Source organism: Falco naumanni, chromosome 4 (assembly GCF_017639655.2).
Source record: "Falco naumanni isolate bFalNau1 chromosome 4, bFalNau1.pat, whole genome shotgun sequence".
NCBI lineage: Eukaryota > Metazoa > Chordata > Aves > Falconiformes > Falconidae > Falco > Falco naumanni.
The window spans coordinates 37,259,376-37,283,329 of NC_054057.1; the positions used below are offsets into that span (position 1 = coordinate 37,259,376).

Consider the following 23,954-nt stretch of genomic DNA (forward strand, 5'->3'; position numbering starts at 1 on the left):
CGGCGAGGCTCCCTCCGCGCAGGCAGGGCGCTGCGGCTGCCGCTGTGTCGCTGCTCCTTTGTTCGGCGGCGGCTCCTGGCGGCGTGGCGGCGCTGACAGCTGCCGGCAGCGCTCCTCGGGACCAGGCGGCCGCTTCACCTCAGCGCCTCCCTGCCTGCCAGCAGCGCCTCATGCTCCCGGCCCGCGCCGCTGCGCGGTCTCTCTGCTTGTTTCTCCGCCAGCGGTCAACAACCGGCGGCAGCAGCAGCAGAAGTTCAGGCCGCCGACCCGGAAACTCATCGGTAGCCGAGGCCCGCGGGGGTCCGACGGGAAGCGGATCCGCCGAGCCGGGGGAGGGAGCGGGGCGGGGCCGGGGCGGAGCGGGACGAGGGGCCTGGGTGCCGGGCGCGGCGAGAGGATGGGGCGGCAGGCGAGGCGCTGGAGGAAGGCAAGGAGGGAGCGGGCGAGCGGGGCCGGGGCGCTGCCCTTCGCCCCGATGGGGCCGTCCCGGGGACGTGGAAGCCGTTGTCGGTCCGCCAGGCTGCGGCGTGAGCACCCCTCCGGGGCCCGGCTCCAGGGCGCCACCGGGAAAGTTCGGGGGGGCGTTTCCCGGCCGTGAGGCGCCGAGCGGCGGGGGGGCTGCGGGCGGTACGGAAGGCGCGGGGCCCCTGCCCGCCCGCCGTACTCAGCGGTCGGCGGCCGTCTCCCTCCGTGGCGGCGGTTTCGCCGGGTCGAGGCAGCGCTGCGGGGGAGGCCGAGGCCTTCGCCGTGGCTCCCTGTGCGGGGCGGCCTCCCTCGCGGGGGTGGCGTGTCCCCGTGGGGCGGTGGGGGCCGCCCGCCGCCTCGTCCCGGCGGGTCCGGAGCTGGCGGGGGGCCGGCGGGCCGCGCTGTGGGAGGGGGCGAGGCCGGCGGCGCTGGGGGGAGCCCGGCTGAGGCGTGTTCGCTAGACCTGCCTGCCTTGGGAGGGTGACGCGTTGTTGGCACCCGGATTTGGTCAGGGTCAGTTCACTGGTGGTGCCTTCTGAAGGTGGACATCTTTATTGCCTTTGCAACCCCACTCTTCTTCATCCTCTGTTTTTGTTTTCTGGAGTCATACCGTAGTTCTTATTGTGAACCAGACGTTCTCGTCCCGCTCAGGATTTAGTACAGAGCAGTGACAGAAGGAGTTCACCCGCTGCCTGTGCCACCTGCCACCCAGGTGGCCCAGCCCTGCCTGTGCAGGATCCCTCCTGCAACCTGTGACCCAAACCCGGTATATCCTGGTACCTGTAGGGAAACCCAGGGAGCACACCTTCCTCAGCTGCCTGTAAGGGATGGTTGGTTCTTGTTGCTTTCAAAACTCCTAATATCCCGAAGTACAAGCTCTCACAAGTCACAACAACACAAGCGTGTTCCCTAAAGAGACTGCTTGTTTAACGTTTCTAGGTGCTACTGTAACGCAAATCAACAGGTATTTCTACATGGATATTATTGTTCAAGTACCACCATTAAATCCTCTAATGTATTTATTTTAACCAAAGGTGAAAATATGCATGCTGTTACTTACGTTGGGTTTTTTTAATATGTTTTCAGGTAGTCTGATGCCAGCAAAAATACTGGACTAAGGGCATGGGACTCTGAAGACCTTTGTTTCTCCTAGAAGAGGTGAAGAAGCTAGAAACAGTAACATCTAAAATCTTTGTGGAGGGATTAAGTCTGCAAAAAGCATGTGCTTAGGGATGATATAGAATGACAGGAATTTCATTTGCAGATGAAGCAGATGATTATCTGGAAGATGCTAATGGCCAGACATGACCTTTCTCAATTCTGATATATGATTTAGCCTTTGGACGTTTTCCCTATCATTTTTATAACATTTTGTGATTACTGGAATTGTCACTTGGGGTTAAACAGAAGGGTAAGCAAGCTTTTGTCTTACATCTAAAAACCTGTGTCCACTTTCTGCAAAAACTAAAGATTTATTCCTTTTAGAAGCTCTGTGTTTGAATTAATTGTGCATCGGTTTGCAGCTTCACTGAAGTAAATTGATCCATACTATAGTTCATTTTCATCAGCTTTGTTACTTGGGCTGTAGGGAAGATGGTGTTCTACTTCTGGTGGGGGTGGTGGGCAAGCAGAATCAGGTATTTTCTTGAAATCCCTGTGGAACTCACAGAAATGGAGTACTTTGTTATGGCACATACAAATTACAGTGCCTTGTCACTTTAGAATGGTTTTCTTTTCCATTTCATATATTCTTCAGAGTCCTGAATTTCTCTGACATTATGGCTAGCTTGCAAAAAGGGGAAGATAGTTACAAAGTGGGAAAAAAATATACATTATTTTTATTTTAAAAATGGGTTAAAGAACAACATTATTTGTATTACATCTATGTGATATAGAATTCTCCCCTTTCATGAAAGGGAAACAGAATTATATCAGCCATTGATATTTCTTCAGCTAAAGAGCAATAAATGAATAATGCAAGGAATCAGTGGATATAAATACTGCATCCTGAACTTTATCATGCTGTTGGATTTTTTTTTAACTGAACCTTTACTTTCTGTTTATTCATTGTTTCCAGTGATAAAATAAGAAGGCGAAATGGGAAACCCAGAAAACATTGGAGATGCATATGTTGCTGTGATTCGTCCAAAAAATACTGCTAGCCTGAATTCTCGGGAATATCGAGCTAAATCCTATGAAGTAAAACTATTTAAATTTTTGTATTTATTAATGTTTAAAAAAATTTTTTACTTAAACCAGAAGAGAAAATGTGACAATAAAATATTTAAATAATTTCCATGTATGTCATATACCTACTATGCATTGCCCCATCCTTACGGTATTTGAACACTTTAAGGTTTTGTAATATATTTGTGTTTTGTTTCATTTCATTTCAGGGCCTCTTGCCCTGCGGGCTGCTCATTACAAGGGTACAGCCTGGTCTTTTTCTCTTTAACCTTACTGTTATGGAGGTCATTCTGACTTTGCCGTCCTGCTCCTCCACATTCAGCACTTTCTGAATTTTGTTACTGCTTTTACAGTCATACAGTAAATAACAACAACAACAAGTTCTGTGCTTGTTTCAGTTGTACTTAAACTCCTTTGGTTTCATTATTGCTTGAAGATTTTATTGCTTGAAGTTCCCATTGAAGGCCAAAAGAAAAAAAGAAAGAAAGTTTTGCTGGAAACTAAACTGCAGGGAGGCACTGAGATAACTCAGAGCATCTTGGATTATGTATTAGAAGCCACCAAACCAATTTCACCAGCCAATCAGGGCATTAAAGGTAAAAAAAAAATATCTGTGGTTGATAGCTCTATAAAAATACTTTAAAAATTAAATGGGCATGGAAACATGCAAAAGCATGAAATTAGTTTTTTAAAAAAAGAAGGAATGTTTTGAGGTTCATTAAAAAAATGCAAGCCAACTATACAGCTAAAACCATTAATTTACCTTTTTTCCTTTTATCTTTCAGCTTTATAAAATGCTTACTAAATTATTTTTATTAAGTGAAACTTTTCTTGTCTGTACTACTACTTCATCTCAAATTGAGGTTTGTAGCTAAAGTTCTGGTAAACTGGATTGAAGTGGCTTTTTAATCCTCTATTTCAGCTAAAACTTGACTTGAACTAGTGAATTGATTGCTTCTAAAGTCTTTTCTAAAGCCAGCATCGTTCAGTAGGCAGTATCTACATGAAAATATTTCTGGCATAATTTACCACTTACAGATATAATTTGATTAGTACATTTTCTTTTTTGCTGTTGTTGCATAGCTGGTCTAGCAAAGAACCTCATGCTTGTGCTGACAAAAATTGTTTTAGCCAGCATATTTCATTTCCAGATTGGTATAAATTGTACTGACTAAAGCATGGTTTTTTGCTGTGTATCTCATCTCTGCTCTGTAAGTAAAGTTATACTAGGAGGGTTGTTAGTTCAGACAAGGCAATGCAGTGCTAGCAATTTAGAAAAGGACTAGCTGGTTGCATGGTAGAATGTTGTGGGTGGCAGTAATTGGGGCTGGATGAACTTAACAAAGCTAGCTGAGCAGCAAACATGAAATAACATAGTAGTATTAATACACACTGAGGAATACCTAGTAAAAGCAAAAACTGTTTCTTCCATGGTTTAGAGAGTTTTAAATTGACTTTAACAGAGGGCTGAAGCATTAATATGCATAGCTTAGTGTGGCCACTGCTAAAGTATGCAAGTGAGATCAGAAAAGCAAACAAAATGCTGAATTCAGTAAGAGTGTAAGGGAGGATAACAAAGGAGGAAAATACTGTCATACCACTACATATAGAAAAGCATAGACCCTAACATGGAATATAGCATGCAACTATAGCATGCTTTCCCACTTCAGAAAGAATCTTGTTTAACCTAAAGATTTTGAGTGTGAATGCTATGAAAAATCAGGGATATAGAAAAGTTGCTATGAAAAAATCAATTGCATTTTTCATGTTAATTGATATATATATATGCATATTTATGGTCTATTTTTTAATATGTATTTAGATTTTCTTAACTTGCTTTAGATTATATATTTCATAGTTATAATTTTTTTCTTCTCAGAAATAGGGAAATTGAGTCTGGTAAGCTTTCAGATAGCAAACTCTAGGTTTTATTGGTTGGTTGGTTGTTTTGTTTTGTTGGTTAATTAATTAATTTGGCTTTTTTTAATACTGTGCTAGGAAAGCGTGTAGTGTTAATGAAGAAGTTTCCTCTTGATGGAGAGAAGGCAGGCCAGGAGGCATCGCTTTACATTGTTCCAACTGTTGTGAAAGGTAACGTTGAGCATAATTTCTGAAATTGTACCCATTTTAGCAGAAGTTCAGTTGAAGTGTTATTAAGGATTTTTGTGAATATGATAATATGGCTTTTTCTGTATTTAAGCATTAAAAGTTGCATTCAAGTGGAAACCTCTCCCTGAATACTCTAAACTTGAAAAAGTTACTTAGAATTAAGGAAAAAAAACCCTTGTTTTTTAATGTATTACTTTTGTTTCTGTAACAATAGTTTACTTCTGTTTTAAGCTGTATTTGTTCACTTGATTATATGTAAAAACATATGCGTTAACTTGTATAGAATTTACTGAAAGCAAGTATGAGACACATACTCTATTCAGTTCAGTGTTCTTTACTCAGAAAAGAATACTTCTTGAAGTCTGTGAACAGTTATAGCAAATAATGTCTTTAGAAGGCAAAGTAAATTGCTTGTCAGGAAAGTATTTTTTAAAAAAAAGCCTGAAGTGGAAGTCTTTGTGCTTTTGGGGAAACTCCTTCATTTTTGCCTTACTAATAGTTTTTATGCTTAAAACCTATCAAATAAATACCATTGTGGAGATACCAGTGGCAATAAATACCTCTTCTAGTCCTGAGTCCTATTCTTCTTTTCTGGCAACAGAATACATTTTGCATTAATTTTTTAGATGAAGCTGATCACACTGATGAAATAGCAGCTAAACGCTTTTAAGGTTTTTAAGGCTTCTCTGTTGGGTTGTGAATTGTTCTGTAAGGATTGTATGTAATTTCTATCAATTGTCATTTGGAAAAAATGAAGTTATTGTAGCCTAAAGTTAGAAAGTGCTCTCAAGAGCGTGTAACTGCAAAAGATGCAGAAGGGAAAATAAGTTTCTTCTCATCGATTTGTTTTCAGAGTATGCTTTCTTTTTAGATAATACGAAATACGCATACAGTCCTGGATGCCCTGTGTTCTACTGTTTACAAGACATCATGAGAGTCTGCAGTGAATCCAGCACCCATTTTGCTACACTTACTGCAAAAATGTTAATTGCCTTGGATAAGTAAGAAATTTCGTCAGTAAAAATATGTTAAAAAACAAGTTAAGATAATTTGTAGATGTAGCACATAGTTTTTTATAGCATTCTTGTGATTAAGAAGGAAATCATTGTGATATCACATTATTTTGTTGTTTATCAGAAACTGAAACCTTGACAGCAGATATCTAAATCTTTCTAAAAAAGTTTTTTGCAAACTCAAGAATGGTGTGCTTATCTAAATCAAGTGGCTTTTTACAGGTTCTTGCTCACAGTGAATGTTTTGTAAAAGCATATACTAATGATGAATCTTTTAAAAGTGACCTTTAAAAGTATCTGCCAGTGTAGTAAAAACACCCCGTTAATTGTATAATGTGCATGCTTACCTTTAAACTAAACCTCCCTTTAGAAAGGGAGTGCATCTTCCCCAGCCATACAAATTTATTCGCACTGGGGAGTTAACTTTCAGAAGGTGATTATTTGTTTAGTCAGATTTATAGTAGTTTGAAAATTGAATATGTGAGCAGTTTTTTGGTCTTTTTAATGTACCCTTAACAAATAAATAGCAGACATACTTACGTATGAACTTATTTGCATTAATAAAGTTAGCTGAAAATCTTGGCTAATGTGCAGAATTGTAAGTTATTAATTATAAGTTAGGCTATTATCTACAAAGATTCTGTGTGTAGGGTTTTTACAGTTTTATTGGTAGAGTCATAATATTTGCATGTATACCATCATGCCAGTTAGACTTATTTGCTGCTTAATGAATGCATTCAGACTCTAAGCTCTGCTTAAAATGTGTTACAAGCCTTACAGTTGTGCGAGAAGCCTTGGCAGTGTAATAGTAAATAGTTTATATTGATTATTCTGTATGTATGTAATCTGAAACACTTCTGAAAGATTCAAACTACTGTAACAAATTTATCTACCAACTGTTTATAGAGGAAAAGCCTGAAAATCCCTCAGGAAGGCAAGAGGGTGTTTATAGCGCAATGGCCGCAATTTTACAGTCCTCCTTTCCAGTAGGACCGTGAATAAGGGAAGGAAATACAGCTTTTGCAGCACGTGATAGCTTGGAGGTGGGACTTAAAAATCCAGGCCTAAGCATATGTGGTGAACTGCAAGCCGTGTTCTGCCATTCTTACACATGGTTCCGGGACAGACAAGATCCAAGTGGTCTGTCAGTGGATCTATCTTTCCAAAGCATGTACTACTTCTTCTGTATTTCCAGGCTAACTCTCTAAATGGAATTTATATGTTCCAGCAAAGCACGTGTTTATCTCAGGCTTGTGAGAAAGTACATGCAGAAACCTAAATACAAACCTGGCTTTAGACCCTTAGTTAAAATGTGCCCCATTCAACATAACACTAAAATAATTCAGCAATTTAGTGAAAATACATTTATGCAAAACCTGAGATGAATAACTTGTCCTGAGCCCTGTGTTTTATGTGGCGGAAAAAAATGCAGCAAGTGTACAGTGCTGACTGCCCCAGTAGCTCAGAATAAGAGGGCTCTAAAGCCCTTCTGTACTGACAGTAGGGGAGCACTTAAAAGAGAATAACCAGCACAGCTTTGTGAAAAGGCAGGTGGTAGCCTATCTGAAAGAGGCTTAGCAGTTCGAAAACTGGACCTTCTGATTTTTTGTCTTTCTCCAACTCTCCCTAATGAAACACATAAGTTAGAAGACTTAAGTCAGCTCAGATATTGAAACTTCAAATCATCCTTAAAAAAATGCTTTAAGTTTCAAAATGTGTATGTTGAGATTATTGAAAGTACTGAAAGTACACAAAACGGTGACGTGTTGGTGTGGTTAAGTGTTTTTTCTATAACCAATGTTACTCTTAGTTTAGCTTATAATTTCCTTTTCTTAGAGTTTGTATTAGCAGGAAATGTGTCTGAGCAAATATATTTGCTTAACTATACTTGGTTAAAAAATACTGTGTTTGGGGATTAATTTAGTCTTACAAAATCAGCTGTGCAGCTTATAATTAATTGTTTTTAATTAAAATATGTGATTATCATACATGCAACCCTTACTCGAACAAAATAATGGACAGGCATGACCAAAATAGTCCTTTTCTGTCTGAAAATAAATTACTTGCGCGTTCTGTCCTGCAGGTGGTTAGATGAACGGCACACCCAGTCTCACTCTATCCCAGCTTTATTCAGACCATCTCCTCTTGAGAGAATTAAAACAAATGTAATAAACCCAGCCTATGCTATAGAACCTGGTCAGACAGAGAGCTCATTACATATGGGCTATACTGCCCTGGAAATAAAAAGTAAAATGCTGGCGCTGGAGAAAGCAGATATGTGTATTTATAATCCTTTGTTTGGATCTGACCTTCAGTATACCAATAGGGTAAGAATTATATTTTCGTTTTATATTTGTGGAACATATATATGTTTTCATTTTACAATTCATTCATTTATTTGATATGAGTGTGTGCTTTATGTTTGATATAATCAGATTTCTTTATTGCACACTTACTGCTAAATGGTTTTTAAAATCCTCATATTTGAACATCATTCTTGTTAATTGCAAAATGTTAGTCATAACTTGTTTCAAGAGAATATTCGGCCTGGATGGGGGATTGTTTAGGCAAATCTCAATAAGGTATTTTTTCAGTTGTGCTTTAAATTATGTCTTCACAGGTTGACAAAGTGGTAATAAATCCATACTTCGGCCTTGGAGCCCCAGACTATTCAAAGATTCAGATTCCTAAAAGAGAAAAGTGGCAACGTAGCATGAGCAGTGTCACAGAGGACAAGTATTATGTTACATTCCTTTTTCATTAATGGATATTTTTGTTTTGTTTTATTACAGTAGTACTTGGTAGACCTGGTCAGAGTGAGATTCTTCTTACCTTAGGGCTTTATTGTATAAATATTTTCAAAAAATTCTGTTTGAAGTCTGTAAGTACTGAAACACAACAATTAAAGGATGGATCAAGAAAGGTTTAAATTATAAACATTAGGGAAGCATTTATTAGCATAATTATTACAGCTGTGGCTTGACTACTGCATGATGAAAATACTAGTTATGTGAATACTGGCACGTTCTAGCTGCATGAGCTTCATTTTTGTTCTTCGTGTAGATCTAGTTAGTGCTATGTTTATGATTTAAAAAAAGTTGATGCTCTTAACTATTGAAATATTTCTGATCTGTGTTTTCCTCTTGTTTCCCCTTCTAATTCATAGAGAACACCAGTGGGTAGATGATTTCCCTCTTCACCGCAGTGCTTGTGAAGGCGACTCTGATTTACTAAGCCACCTTCTGGATAAAAAGTTTTCTGTTAATCAGTTAGATAGTGACCACTGGGCTCCTATTCATTATGCATGCTGGTGAGTCAAATTAATATAGTTGCCAGTCAAATGCATGCTTGTTATCATGATTCTTTATCACTAATCATTTATGTAACTTGTCATATAGACACAAAAATAAGTAATAAAAAAACCCTCTAGACTTGTTACGCTTTGACTTTAATATATGTTAGTGTTACCTTCTGAAGAGAAAGATTGCTTCAGGTTTTGAGGTAATTTCAATTTGAATGGTTTCAGAGACCAGGTGTGGAAATCAAATCATCAAACACTTATCTATAGCCTCTTGTATCTGTCCTGAAACATGTGTTCTAGTTCCTGTTGGAGACATTGGGTCTGGTTTAGTGTGGTAACTTTCACAGTCTTTGTTCATTAAAGGCTCTGAGCAGTTTTACAGCACAGCCATAGCTGAGCTGAGCACATTTTGATGATGGTCAGGCTTTGAGTGGGAAGCTGGACTAGGTGACCTACAGAGGTCAACTTCTCTGATGTTTTAATGAGATATGATGTTTTAATCTGTAAGTGCTTGAGAGCTTTCCTCAGTTGTAAAAATGCTTTTATTTTATGCAAGTTAGTCTTTTGTATTTATAGTAGTGTCTGATGATATGAATAACATCAAAATCAAACTTGGCTATAAAAAAAAATAGTTGATTTGCAGTGTTTCAGAAAGCTTACATAAACAGTATACGCAAGATTTACCAGTTATCAGCATGAGGCTTAAGAGTCCTCAGGATCCATCTGCATGACAATCAGAAGCTTTACTCTGATTCTCACACAGAGTATTTTTTTTTTCAGGCAAGGCTGAATTATGTTTTGCCATGACTGAATTGCTACAACTACCCAAAATTAGCTAGTTTAACGTAAGGTTCGTTTTGTCTGTAATTAATCCAATAAATGGTTACTAGACCAATGGTTACCAAAATGGTGCAGAACTGATAACTAATTTCTGAAAACATATTAATGTTGCATTGTCTTTGGTGTCCTTTCAAACCTAAAAACTTGAGCATGGGAATACTTTTCCATATTTAGAACTATCTGGAAAAAAAGATTTTATTTTACATTTGCTGTGTCTGTTCTGCTTTAAAACCTGTCTACAGGTATGGAAAAGTTGAAGCCACTCGAATGCTCTTGGAGAAAGGGAAATGCAATCCAAATCTTTTGAATGGCCAACTTAGCTCTCCTCTTCATTTTGCTGCTGGAGGTGGGCATGCTGAAATAGTACAAATTCTGCTAAATCATCCAGAAATTGACAGAGTGAGTTCTATTTGTGTATAGAAATAGAAGTTTTAGCAACAGTTTCTAGCTTGTGTGTGTGTGAGATATCTTGTGTCGAGATCATGATGTGTAAACATAATGATGCTATTGAGAGATTACCAAAGAATGGTTAATTATCTTCTATTACCTCTACTTTCCCATTGTGTATCAATTAGATGTTTGAACTGTAGGATCAAGGATTTTAATTATCTCAAAAAATGTGTACATGCTTTACCTATCTCCAGTGAAAACACTGTATTACCAGTGTTTCTGTTTCTGTTTGTAGCATATTACTGATCAACAAGGAAGATCGCCGCTGAATGTCTGTGAAGAGAACAAACAAAATGAGTGGGAAGAAACTGCAAAACTGCTGAAGGAAGCCATAAATAAACCTGTATGAGTTTATTTTCAAATTATTATATTTAATTTATTTATTATTATTCATTATAATATTTATATTTTAATATTAATTATAATTATATATTATATATAAATTATAATTTAATTTACTCACAAACTTGTAGAAGAGCTAGGCTGACATAGCTGCTATTGGAAATGTGCAGTATACTGAAATTGTTAGTGTAAATATTGACAAACTAACGTTTTGTCTCTAAATGTTTCTGTCTATATTGCTCGAGAAATATATGCAAGACTTTAAACATGATTTTTAAATTTATTTGTAGAAGCATCAATCATGTCAGCTACTGATTTTTTGTCTGCTTTTGATCATATAACCATCAGCTTGCTTTGTGCAGTGGCATCCTTAGAAGGAGCGTTCAGCTGGCTAAATGTAGGGTTCTACAAAATAAGCTTTACATCAGTTAGTCAGTGTAAGCTTCCTTGGCAGTCAGTGGAGATCGAGCTAGGATAGTAAACAAAGCGTACGATGTGATTCCTCTAGTTCTGAAGTAGATTTAGAATCAGCCAAATGATACAAAACCACTTGTTTCGTTTCTTTGACTTCAGATGCAACTTGTATCTCTGTAGGCAGGTGGCAGTAAACCTGTTGATTTTTCAAGATGTTTTAAATTATTTTCATTTCAGTCTATATGAATGAGTTTTCCAAAATAATTAATGAAGGGAATTGACCTCCTTTATTTTAGGGGTCTTATTATGCAGTTGGTCAAATGGCAGAAACATTTAACCTGTTAGATGAAAACAAGACATTTCATGGATTTATGACTTGTGTGTATATGCTTTAAGCATCTGTTTTACATAGAATTACGTCTCACAGGAGGCATACTCCGGGCCCATATGCAATTCAGTGAAAGCTGTGGGAGTTCTGAAGGGGAAAGTTATTTATTAGTAGTAATATTATAGAAGTGCTAAAAGATCTTAGTGAAATTGTACTCTTGTTGTACTGGGGTCTGTATAAAGGGTGGTTCTTCCGTCTGAAAAGTAAGTCTTTAGTAGAGACTGATGAGGGGAATCATTCATAACCTGTGAGTTAACAGTGAGGTAGATGTTTGAGGACATGCATAGGCACTTGAGCCCAAATCTCTTGGGGAACTTCTAAGTGCCTGCTTACCTTTGAGTTCAACAGAAGTGAAGTCCTCAAAGTATCAATAAGATCTTTCTTGGGGTTATTGTGGTAAGAAGCACAGTGTAAGAATTTGCACAGGACATGAAACAAGCAGTTTTGATAAATAGTAAATCTGCAGGAGTTGTTCTTTTTCTCAACAGTATGGATTAATTGCTTAATTATGGTAAAATTGCTTTTCTCTTCAGAAGCACCAATATATTTGTTTAATATGTTTAAATTTTTATGTAGTATGAAAAAGCACGAATTTATCGTATGGATGGGTCATACCGCTCTGTGGAGTTGAAACATGGAAACAATACTACTGTACAGCAGATAATGGAGGGAATGCGTTTGTCTCAAGAAACTCAGCAGTACTTCACTATCTGGATCTGTTCTGAGAACCTCAGTAAGTAACAAGGAAGATCATTATACTCGAGAGCTTGTAATGTTTTTTTTTATTTCTGCTTGCCTTTAGAAAAAATAGTATTTCCTTAGGAAAACAGGAAACATCCTCTCTCACAGTTCTGTATTAACCTCTTTCCATCAGCTTTTAAAAGTCATCCTTTACAAGTTAATTTGTACTTAGACTGTCTGTTGATACACTTTGCCCCTGCCAGACCCTCTGTAATGCCTGTAGGTCTCATTCTTTCTATCTTTTGCATAGGGAGTGAGACCAGGTTTTCTATTCCCTCTGCTTAAGCTTTCCTCCAGTAGATCAGCTGCCAGCCTTTACAGCCTGATGTCTCCAGACTGTGCTTTCAGAGCTATAGAAAGCTTCTCCAGTTTAGGTTTTTGGGTACTTGCAATAGTCTGACCCTGTGTCACTGTGGCATCTAGAATGTACTTCATCTAGATGAAGATGAGGCTAGTCCAGACTGCCTTTCTGCTACAAGGCACATTTGCTGTCATAGTCCTTACTGCTAACTTACCCTGATTTTAGTAGTATTTTTCTTCCCAGAGCATCTGAAATTGGATGCCTGTAGTTGTGTTTACCAATATTTAATCTATTTAAAACTAGTAATTAAAGTAAAGCTGATAAATATTTTTTCATTAGGTCCTTTAATGATATGAATTTTCATGTGTTTTGCACCAAAATGATTTTTGATAAACAAGTTTTCAGATATATTTGGTGGAAGGGAATTCTGATGCAAAACATAATTACATTTGCTGTATGTTTTGGTATTTATGATCTAAATAAAAAGTGTATTTATAGTTGTAATTTGAGATGTAGCAAAAGGTAAGTAGGACCACAAAAGTGATTGTGTTTTGTCAGAAAACATAGGAAACAGTACTGCTGGAACAAGAAAGCTATGGGATACATTATAATGGATTTACAAAGCATAATTCAGGTCTGGTAGGATACTGTGTTGCAAGTGCCATTAACACAGAAGCCTTGCATTTAAATTTTTATTTACTATTGTCAATCTTCCACTACAGTGGCATTGTTATTTTTTTTTTATCTATAAATTTTGCAGGATATCTGTTCTTCATTCTTTTTAAATCTTTTTCTCCCAGTGTCACGCCATTTGCCTTTTTACTTTGCTGTATGCCGCATGGCTACTGTAACCCTCAGTTAAACATAGATGTTAATGTCTGGAAGAAAAGGAAGTTTTTGGGTGTTGAAGTCTCCCTGCTTGTGCCTTTTTTAAATATATTTGTCGTGTTTTACTGAAATCATTGAAGTATTACCCTTGCATTTGAGGGGAAGAGCTCACTACATTGTTTAAAAACAAGTAATTATCCAGATACTTTGCCAAAGTTTGAAAATGTCAGCTGCTGATTCACAGCTTCAAACAACTACTGGACAAATTTAATTATAAAAAGTATTTATTGCAGTTTGTGTACAACTGTAAAGCCTATAGTTTTCTTGTTTGTAGGACGGATAACACTTTTCTGTGTTTGAAAGTAAGATGGATAAGTTGAGTGAACAGATTATTCTCAGTGAAAAGATGTTGCGCTGTTACATGTCCTTTGAAATTTTTCACATAATGTGAAATGTCACAGTGTAAAAGCCAGAGCAGCGAGGGTGAGGCAGACACAGCCTTCTAGTTCCTCACTACTAGAAAACAGCCAAGCAATAATTACAAGGACAGGCAGGGTAAGCGAATAAGCATAACTGAAGGTTTGGACCTCTAGTACATAGTAAAACTGTGGTAAAAAGCTCTGTATTAATTTCTCAGCTCTCATATACACAGGAGAACATGAAGCATTGAATGACTGTAGCCTGTTAAGAATAAAGACATTTTACAGATTTTTTTTTTTAAAAAAAGCCTGTTCTGAAAAGTTCATGGTTTATATATATATCCAAAAATGGCAGATGTGTTTATAAGATAAGCTATATCTGTATTTCTCTGTCAGAAATAAGATTACTGGACTTTGTATTTCTCCCATAATAATTGAGACAACAGTCTCTAATGTTTTATTATTGCATTCTTAAGGTCTGTGTTGGTATTCCATTAAATTTTTAAATACCACTTCACTCTTGAGAAGCTGAAAATAACAGAGGTTCACCAGTAGTGCATTTAGTGAGTTGATGTTGAGAGTTTTGTCAATAAATCCATATTTTCAAAACCTTTTTTTTATGGCAGTTTAGAAAACACAGGGGAAAATGTTTGTTAATGAGCCCTTAGTTTCAGATACTCTGGTTTTGGTGCAGCATTTAATCATATACATATATATGTGTGTGTGTATATATGGGGGGGTGCTGGGTTATTCTGTTTATCTAAAACCAAAATCTCTTATTTTTCAGGCCTCCAACTGAAGCCGTATCACAAGCCTTTGCAGCATATTCGAGATTGGCCTGAAATATTCACTGAACTGACAAACTTGGATCCTCAAAGGGAAACTTCACAGCTTTTCCTGAGAAGAGATGTGAGACTTCCACTGGAAATAGAAAAAAAGGTCTGCACTTGGAAGTGATGGCATGAAATCATGGTCAGAGTCAGAACGCTTTGACTATCAACACTCAGTGGGTTTAATGACTGGAGTAATTTCCAAACTTATTTAAACCTGACCTCTCCTCTCCTTTTTTGTACTAGTTTGAGTCTTTAGGTTCTTCTCTCTTTCCTTCCTGCCTCCCCCACCACGGTTTGGTTTGTCATAAGTCTGTGTGTCTCAGTCTTTATCTGTCAGTCATACAGCTAAAGACAACCTGCCCAGTTTTCTTTCTCTTCCTGTGCTGTGATTTTTAAGATATATTAAGTGCTCAATTTCTATGGAATTATTTAGATATATTATTCAAAATAGATTAATGGGAGAAAAAAGCCCACAGATGTCAGTATTTCTGTGAACCTTTTGATTGGGCATGGTATGCTAGTCACCTTTAATTTGTGTGTTAGGTCAGTGAAGTGTTGAACTAAACCAATGAACGTATCATTTTTTCTATTACAACACATTACTAAAATGTACACTTCAGTCAGGATCACACCTTTGTCTTCTGTCTCTGAATCAGTGAGAAATTCTAGTTATAGTTTCTAGGCTTATTTTCTTTTACAAAGAAATCATATTATTTAAATTTTTTTGATAGATTGAAGATCCATTGGCTATTCTTATCCTTTTTGATGAAGCCAGATATAATTTACTGAAAGGTTTCTATACATCACCTGATGCCAAGCTGATCACACTGGCAAGCCTGCTTCTACAAATAGTCTATGGAAATTACGAGAGCAAGAAGCACAAACAGGGCTTTCTAAAGTAAGTATGTGTGTTTAAAACTTAAATCATGCTTTTAGATTAAGTATTTTTAGATAGCACTTACTATGGAACTCTTGATTTTTAGGTATGATATATTTATTTTTTTTTCCATCACTGAGGTCTAGTTCAGAGTAATCACATAACCCTCATAGCGTTAATAGAACCTGGACAGGGGTCTTAAAAATGTATTAATCTTAATCATTGCAATCCCAGGCAGAGGGATGGAGGTCCTGTATTCTGAGTCTATATAACTCTATACTGAGATACAGTAATACCAAAATGAGTAATAGTATTCATGTGAATGAAGGGTTTTGATGGGACTGAGACTTTGGACAATGCTCAATAAACTTCTTACTGTGTCCAGTTATTCCATCTTGTGGGATTGGCTTTCCTCCCTCTTTGAAGAGCACAGACCATGCAGAGATATTACTTCTGTTCTCTCATTTGTAGTGAACGGCTGTACTAAGTTGGTCAGAAACATAGCACCAGTAGGGCTCTGCCAGATGGTGCTTTCCCCTCCCCTTCTCTCTGCTTGCCAGCACAACAGTAGCTGAGCTGTTCTGAGATATGACTTTTTCTTCCCACATACATTTCTGCAGCAGCATCTGAGCCCACCGGGATTCCAGTTCTCTACTGTGTGTACCTTCACTCCACCCCCTACCATCTCCACCTCAGTTCATTCATGTAACAGCAGCTGTGCTATTCTCAAACACTACGATACTTCTCATCTCCTGTCATTCACAGCATCAACTGAGCTGTCTTGGTTTCCTTTCTTTTGGTTGTGTTCTCCGCCATCAGTGAATCAGGGTGCATTTTCTGCTATAGTTACTCTGATGTAAGTGTGGGCTGCCTCTGGAAGGGCCGACTGCGCTTGCTCATTCCTTTCCCTTCATTCTGTCAGGTGTAGAGGCTATACCATCACAGAGTGAGCTAGGTGAATGAGCTCACTGGAAGGGTTTGGGGTTTGGGTGGGGTGTTCAGTAGGTTCAGCTGTTGACCCATCTTGTCCCAGAGTTACACAGTTGGCAGATTGAGCATAAGGAGAACTGGGTTTAAGTGGGACTGCCTACCTGCAGGAGTGTGCAGTTAAATGCAGCTGGGGTTAATACAAAACTACCCCCTGCTGAATCCCAGCGGCTGCAGGGCACTGGTCCTCTCCATGCTGAGGCAAATCGGGAATGGGGTTCTGAGTTGATCCTGCTCCATGGAAGTGTTTGACTCTGTAGACAGGACTACTTGGAAAGAGAGTTTAGGCCAGATAAAGAGCCTCCTGGGCATCTGGGCATGTTTTCCATCCATATTCAAATTTTGATCTTGGAAAGTATCTCAGCTTGTTCTTCTCCAGACAGATGAAGAGGTTTATATTCTGATTTTTTTTTTTGTCGTTGACATAAACGTTTTATTAAAAGACCGGTCATTTCAAAAATGTATCCAGGCTTTTGTTTGTTTCAGAGTATCCTTGACTTTAAAGATTAAGTTGCATTGCCGTGTGCAGGGTTTTTTCTTGATAAATCACATGTGCAGTTACTGACATAGTTGTATGACTAGATTTTGAGACTACCTTAATTGTGCATAAAAGCAAACTAGTAAAGGCTTCCCTTTGGTGTTTTTTGTTTGCTAACATTTCCTCTCCCTGCTGTGTCCATGATGCATGACACAAAGTGTGTAACACAAAGCTGGATCTCCATTAATTGAGAATTACACTATATCATATCTTAGGAAGCCTTAGCTTACATTTCAGGAAAGCTTCTCACCTGATGAGGCAAAGTAGAGTAGGAGGTGACTGTCTAGCTCAATATGTGACTCGAAGATAGAAATTGTCAGACGTGTTCTTTCTCCTTGCTTTTTTCAGTGAAGAAAAACTTTTTTTTCTGCTTTGTTTTTCTCTTAGTGAAGAAAACCTTAAATCTATAGTACCAATCACTAAACTAAAAAGTAAAGCTCCTCATTGGACAAACAGGATACTTCATGAATACAAGGTAAGATAAATAATCAAGTAGTAGAAAACCCTGTCTTAAACATTTTTGGACTGTTTGGTTGTCAGTTAATTAAAAAAAGACTGGTATATAAAGCTAGAAATGTGTGTGTTCTGAATCTTTGGGATGGGTTGTTGGAATGCTGTTTTTCTTGTACAGTTACAGTTGATCTGTTTCTTAAAAGTAAGTATAATTGTCACCTGTTAATTTATCTTCAGTGTCAACTGTGTATTGGGGATACTGCCAATTCAGACATACATGTGAAAAAATCTACTCTGACTTTTTGTTTGTAGCGACAGATCCACAGTCCTTTTTGCCAGTGTAACTTGTCTGTTAGGGATCTGATAGTGCTACTGATGTGAGCATGTGTATCTGCACACACAAACTCCTTTGACCAGAGCAGTTAATTGAGCAAAATTTTTAAATGTGGACTTGGGATGCTTCTGTAAAATTAGACATCTAACTGAGGGCTGTGGATTCCAGCCTGGGTCATAGGCACCTGAAGGTTAAATTCGTGAACTTCATAAAAAATTATGGAAAAAGTGAGGTGTGTCAGAGGGAGAACTGTACTGGCTGACATGCATCAGTAAAGGTAGCTGCCAGGAAACACTGCAGAGGCACCCAGGGAATGTTTTCAGGCCTTGGCTGTCTTCTGAGGTTACTTAAAACCATACTTTCTCTTGGTGCCTACACTGTTTTTGTCAGAAACCAGCAGATCATTCCTGTTCTTTCCAATACAGATGAATGAGAGGATGATGGTGGTCTTTCTAAGACTGTGGGCATAGCAGCATAGTCTCTGCTCTTTCTTGTATCACATAATATGTAGGAATAAACATAGCTTTCTTGACTTCTTAGGCCATTATTGGGGTGCAGGGGGTGGGGGGAGGGGAAAAGAGTTTCAATCTTTTGTTCCAAAAATACTCATATATTTTACGTTTTTAAAATAGCTGTGTAGAATTCAGGTAAGCTGTAATGCAGTGTGGATCCAGCGAGATTGGTCCCATACACTATACCCAGTCATGGTCCCCTGACTGTTGAAGATGTGCTCTTTTATGCCTGTGCCTTCTTATCTTGCATGTGGCCCAGCCAAGTTTTCTGCTTGTTACTGTACCTTACACCAGTATATTTTGAGGCAGGAACACTTGCAATCCTTCGTTGCGACTGTTTCACGCTGCTGAAGAAGGCGAAACAGAAGCCTGTCTCATTGTGAATGAAGGCTCCACTAAAGAAAAGAAATCTGCACCTCTGTTTTGATTAGAAAAGAAAAAAGAAAATCCATGTTTTTGGGGGGAAGGTACTTGCTCATCTTACGATGCCTCACTGGATTGGACCCCTTAAAGGAGGAAGAATGCTTAGTTTTAAGTGATGCATTTAGTGTCAGATGAGTGCATAGGTGCTTATCCCTGATGAGCTGATCATATTTCTGAGAGAGGCAAAACTGGGGGGCCCTGCACAGGTGAGGTGTCTGTGGCTCAGATTTCTGAGGCTCATACAGGTATCTGCTTTCTGCCTCAGTCTTTTTTGACATTTGGGCCTTTCTATTGCTCTGGGGTTTAGAGTAGCAAGACAGTTGCTGGGAAGGCACTTCGGGAATACTAGTTCAGTGAGAATTCCTCGAAATAGTGGATTTTCTTCAAATAGCCACAACTATTTGGGAAGACTTGTTGATTGCCATCGTTCCTTTATTTCTAGAACCTCAGCACCAGTGAAGGTGTAAGTAAAGAGATGCATCACCTTCAGCGCATGTTCTTGCAGAATTGCTGGGAAGTTCCTACTTACGGAGCGGCTTTTTTCACAGGACAGATATTCACCAAAGCAAGTTCAAGTAGCCATAAAGTCATCAAAGTGTACGTAGGAGTAAATGTAAAAGGGCTGCACCTCCTCAACATGGAAACGAAGGTCAGCTTAAGTGAATTGCCAGTGTTAACTGTTAAGCTTAATTCTGTTATCTTGAATTCTTTGTGCTAGTAGTCATTTCATGTCCAGCTGTTTAGTTAAACTTGACTGTGAAGATTTCTAAGATTTTATAAGACATACTAACTGAAAGCCTTGTAATTTTCCACTTCACTCCTTCATAAGCTACAATTAGATTGTGGAACATTCTGTTCTAAGTCAGAATTCTGTCTAAGTGAATGAAGGAAAGTTCAGTTTGTAAGTATGGAGAATATTTTCTGAGTGACAGTTTCCTACATTTCACTGTAGGCTTTACTCCTCAGCCTAAAGTATGGTTGCTTTATGTGGCAGTTGGGAGATGGAGATACGTGTTTTCAAATCCATAGTCTGGAAAATAAAATGAGCTTTATTGTGCATACCAAACAGGTAAGCATTGTCATTTTTCATCCTTTATGCTCAGTTATTGTTTCCTAAACTGGATACGTTCCTCTTCTCATTTGAGATTGACCACCCTTGTACAGTATAAAAGAAGCCCAAGCCAAGCCCCCACAAAAATGATCTTAAAAATTTCTTTTTAGTATTGCAGAATGGTGCTTATTTTCCTAGCACGTGAAGCCTTTAGGGTTCAAAATACATAAAATGCATTTGTTATCATTAAACTTTTTTTTTTTAATTGAAACTGTTTGTTGCATGTGTCCAATCCCTCAGACTCTAAGGGTAATTCCAAATATGATGCGAATCACAGAGTTGGAGCTGGTAACTTTGCTTTCAAACCTGGCAGGGTTTGATATTGAGTAAAACTAAAGGTCTGTGAAGGCAGTGTTAGAAAGCAACTTCACTGCAGTTGCTACCAGCAACTGTGATAGTGTTTGTGGATGTCTGATAGAAAACGCCTGTTTTACTCATGGTCTGCGTCAGTGGTAAGATGCCATGCTAACATGTGTTCTGATGAAATTACAGCTTTGAGTACCTTGCATACTTTGACCGTACTTGCCTTTGATTCTGTTATATTAAGGTGGTTACAGGGGAACTGTTTGAAGGTTTTGAGAAACACTTTCTGATGGCTGAGAAAAATCCAGGGTTTATTTTCCTGATTTCTAAAATGATGCAGCTTTTATCTTACTATTTTTATCTACTTGATCTGTCATATACTTGATTGTGTCACGGTTCTGAAATGCTGATAGAATTTAATTGTATACCTTTATATAGGCAGGTCTCGTCGTAAAGCTTCTGATGAAATTAAATGGCCAGTTAATGCCAAGTGAACGAAGTGAATGATGGAAATGAACAATAGTTACAAAACAACATCTGATGGCTAAGCAAAAAAATTACTTCTCATCACAACAGAAGACTTCCATGTACATGAATTTTACACAATAGAAAAGTCAATTTGTACAGTTTTTTAACTTTGTACAGAAGCTGCATGGTTTATTTTTTTAAAAAAATTGTACAACATATCTATTATTTTTATAAGTATTTTTGTGTTTCATATATAAGCTATTGTAGGGCTTGAGCTTACCCAATAAAGCTAATGAAGTGTAAATGGTTTACCAAGTTGGACGAGCATGAATCAAGTAAGGCTTTTGTTCCCGGAGGACTATGGGATTGACAGTGCCATTAAGCAAGTCTCAGTTAACCTGTTATTCATGTTATTCATGTTATTCTGTGGAACATTAAGGAGGTTGTATATGTTAACAGTATTGTGTAGACACGCTTTATTTTTAAGGTATTGTTGATAAGTGTGCTTAAAAGACCAGTCAGACATTCAAGCAACTACTTTGGGTAAACCATTCTTAATGGGTTTCTGACAAATGTTATAACTGGCTTTATTTTTACTTGTAACTTTCTCATACTTTGTATTCATATTTATTCTAAAATATTGCATGAGGATGTCAAAAGGGAAATACTTAAAAACATTCAGAAGCCATATAAATGTTTAGCATGCTTGGGTTTTTTAAAGAATGGTTTTTACTTTTGCTGTGCAATATAAAATATGTATATGGAAGAGGGGGAGAAACAGATTTACTTACAAATTAGTCTTACTCAGAGGACTTCAGAAAGTTTAATAAATCTTACCCTGGATTGCAACACATAATCAGTAATGAAAACTCATATAGGAGATACTAAGTTATTTCTGTTAAACTAATTTTCTTACTGATTGATTACTTCAGTTTCTTGAGACTACAAGCAGTGCAGAGTGCAGGAGTGAAGATTTATATTGCAAGGAAGTTGGATAAACATTTTGCCTGCTCTTTGCAGAGTCAGGATTGGATCTCAACCAGTTGGGTCCCAAGTGTAAGGTGGGAGCCTATGAAGTCTGAAACATATCCTCCTATGTTAAAACAGTATCCGTAAGACAAATCTTGTAAAATTTCTGGTTGTATTTCAGGGTTTTAAGTGCACTTGACTATTTCTTCCGTGTAAACTGCATGCTAGAACAGTGTGCAATATTTTGTAAAGAAGTTTTTTAAAAAATAAAAATTAGCACTTGCTTCTTAAGTTTTCAAATAAAAGTTAATATGAATGTTAGGAACTGTGCTGTTGTGTAGTGACTTTACTCATACCTTACTACTATTAAGCACAGTTTAAGAAATAAAGTAGTAAGCAGTTAAAAAAAGTGAACAGGAGACATAATTTGTAATCTTCTTAGCAAGTTATACTTTTCTAATTAAACTTCACAGGCATAAATAATGGTAAATCTTCATGGGTTGTTGTATTTTATTTAAGGTAAATAACGCAATAGTCAGGTCCTTCATAGCGCATCCTTGTTATCACTTGACACTGCTATCAGAAATATACTTCACATAGTACTGCGTTAGAAAACTAGAGGAAAAACATTAAAATGTACATCAGTTGCATATTTAACAATACTATTAATATGCCTTATTGCTGTATAGTTCTTTCTGCTGAATTCTTATTTATTACTAAATAAATTGTTTGCAACAAGTCATGTTTGTTGGTTTTATTATTGCAGCCAGCATGGAAGTGCCATCAGTCTTACCAAGCAGGTGTTCTTACCAAAGGGCAGTATTTTGTAACAGGCTCATCTATGCAAGGTGTGTAGGAAGATCATCAGAGAGGATCATCGGGAGGCTCCCATGGCAACTACAAATTAAGACAGCACACAGTGGGAAACCACTCGGGCATTCATCAAGGGAACTGAAGACTGCTCGTCATGGCAAACCAGAAATTGGCAGATGTAGTGTGTCAGTGGAGGGCATTAAGTAGCAAGAGCTCATTTAAGGCAGTCCTAGCAAGCTTCTTGCAGCTGGGTGCGTAGGAGTTTCCACTATTGCTGCGAGAAGGCAGGTGAGTACAGTCGTTTCATCCAGAAGTGGGTAAATGAAAAATCCAAACCCTGTAGAGACAGACTGGTAGTAACAGCCCTCCTCTCTGTACCAAACACAAACAACACTGCCAGAAGGGCAAGTCTCAAAATCCTACCTTTAAGTAAGCAAGTGATGCTCGGCTCAACTCCTGTAGCTAATCTATCTTATTGACCACCCTTCCAGTGAAGAAATGTTGCCTGCTATCCAATCTAAACCTCCCTTGGTCAACTTGAGGCCGTTTCCTCTTGTCCTGTCACTTGTTACATAGGAGAAGAGACTGACCCCCACCTCACCACAACCTCCTTCCAGGCAGACGTAGAGAGCGATAAGATCCCTGCTGAGCCTCCTCCTCTCCAGGCTAAACACCCCCAGTTCCCTCAGCCGCTCCTCATAAGCCTTGTGCTCCAGACCCTTTACCAGCTTCGTTGCCCTTCTCCGGACACGCTCCAGCACCTCCATGTCTTTCTTGGTGTGAGGGGCCCAAAGCTGAACACAGTGTTCGAGGTGCGGCCTCACCAGTGCCCAGTACAGGGGGACAGTCACTCCCCCGGCCCTGCTGGCCACACTGTTTCTGACACCAGCCAGGATGCTGCTGGCCCCCTAGGCCCCCTGGGCACACTGCTGGCCCATGTGCAGCCGGCGGTCAGCCAGCACCCCCGGGGCCGTTTCTGCCGGGCACCGTCCCAGCCGCTCTCCCCGAGCCCGCGGCGCTGCCTGTGTGGGTTCGGAGTCCCGTGAGGCCGGCACACGTGACCCCCACAGGAGCCCAGACCCACGGGTACCACCCCCAGCGCCAGCTCGGCGCCGGCACGCGCTGCCCACGGGCGTGTCCCCGCGGCGCGCTGCTGCCTCGGCGCCGCGGCACCGGGGACCGGCGGCAGCCGCGCGGGGCGGTGCGGTGCTCGGGGCAGGGGCGGGGAAGCCGCGCAGCGACAGGGCGGTGCCGGCAGCAGTGCGCGGGCCGGCCAAGGCCGCGCCGGGGCTCCGCTCCCCGCCGCGAGGCCGCGGCCCGGCGCCACGGTGCTCTCGCCCGCCGGCAGCTCCGCCGCGACGCCTCACCGCCTCACCGCCGCCGCCACCCCCCGGCGCGCCGCGCCAGGCCGCCGCCTGCCGCCAACCGCCAACCACCGCCCGCGGCCCGGCGCCCCGCCCCCCCTCCCGCCCAATGGCGTTCCGCCGCGGCCCGGCAGACGCCGTCACCCCGCGGAGCGCGGCCGCCGGTTGGCT

General features: G+C 39.6%; 1 protein-coding gene across 5 annotated transcripts; it reads left to right on the forward strand.

Annotated features, from left to right (window-relative positions):
• Window positions 1-201: 201 nt before the first annotated feature.
• KRIT1 (KRIT1 ankyrin repeat containing) lies at window positions 202-22,344 on the forward strand. 5 transcript variants are annotated; one of them, XM_040589099.1, is made up of 18 exons: window positions 202-281; window positions 1,552-1,623; window positions 2,543-2,664; window positions 3,089-3,248; window positions 4,651-4,743; window positions 5,633-5,762; window positions 7,858-8,101; window positions 8,395-8,510; window positions 8,941-9,084; window positions 10,158-10,314; window positions 10,601-10,708; window positions 12,086-12,242; window positions 14,586-14,737; window positions 15,363-15,529; window positions 17,421-17,508; window positions 19,198-19,404; window positions 19,708-19,824; window positions 20,608-22,344. In XM_040589099.1, exons 3-18 carry the CDS (start codon window positions 2,563-2,565, stop codon window positions 20,674-20,676), a joined length of 2,211 nt encoding a protein of 736 aa, XP_040445033.1. In that variant the 5' UTR covers window positions 202-281; window positions 1,552-1,623; window positions 2,543-2,562; the 3' UTR covers window positions 20,677-22,344. The 5 variants fall into 5 exon arrangements, with proteins under 5 accessions (XP_040445033.1, XP_040445031.1, XP_040445034.1 ...); XM_040589097.1 differs by lacking the exon at window positions 202-281 and adding an exon at window positions 369-427; XM_040589100.1 differs by lacking the exon at window positions 202-281 and adding an exon at window positions 909-1,285 and having other exon boundaries at window positions 1,552-1,876.
• Window positions 22,345-23,954: the final 1,610 nt, after the last annotated feature.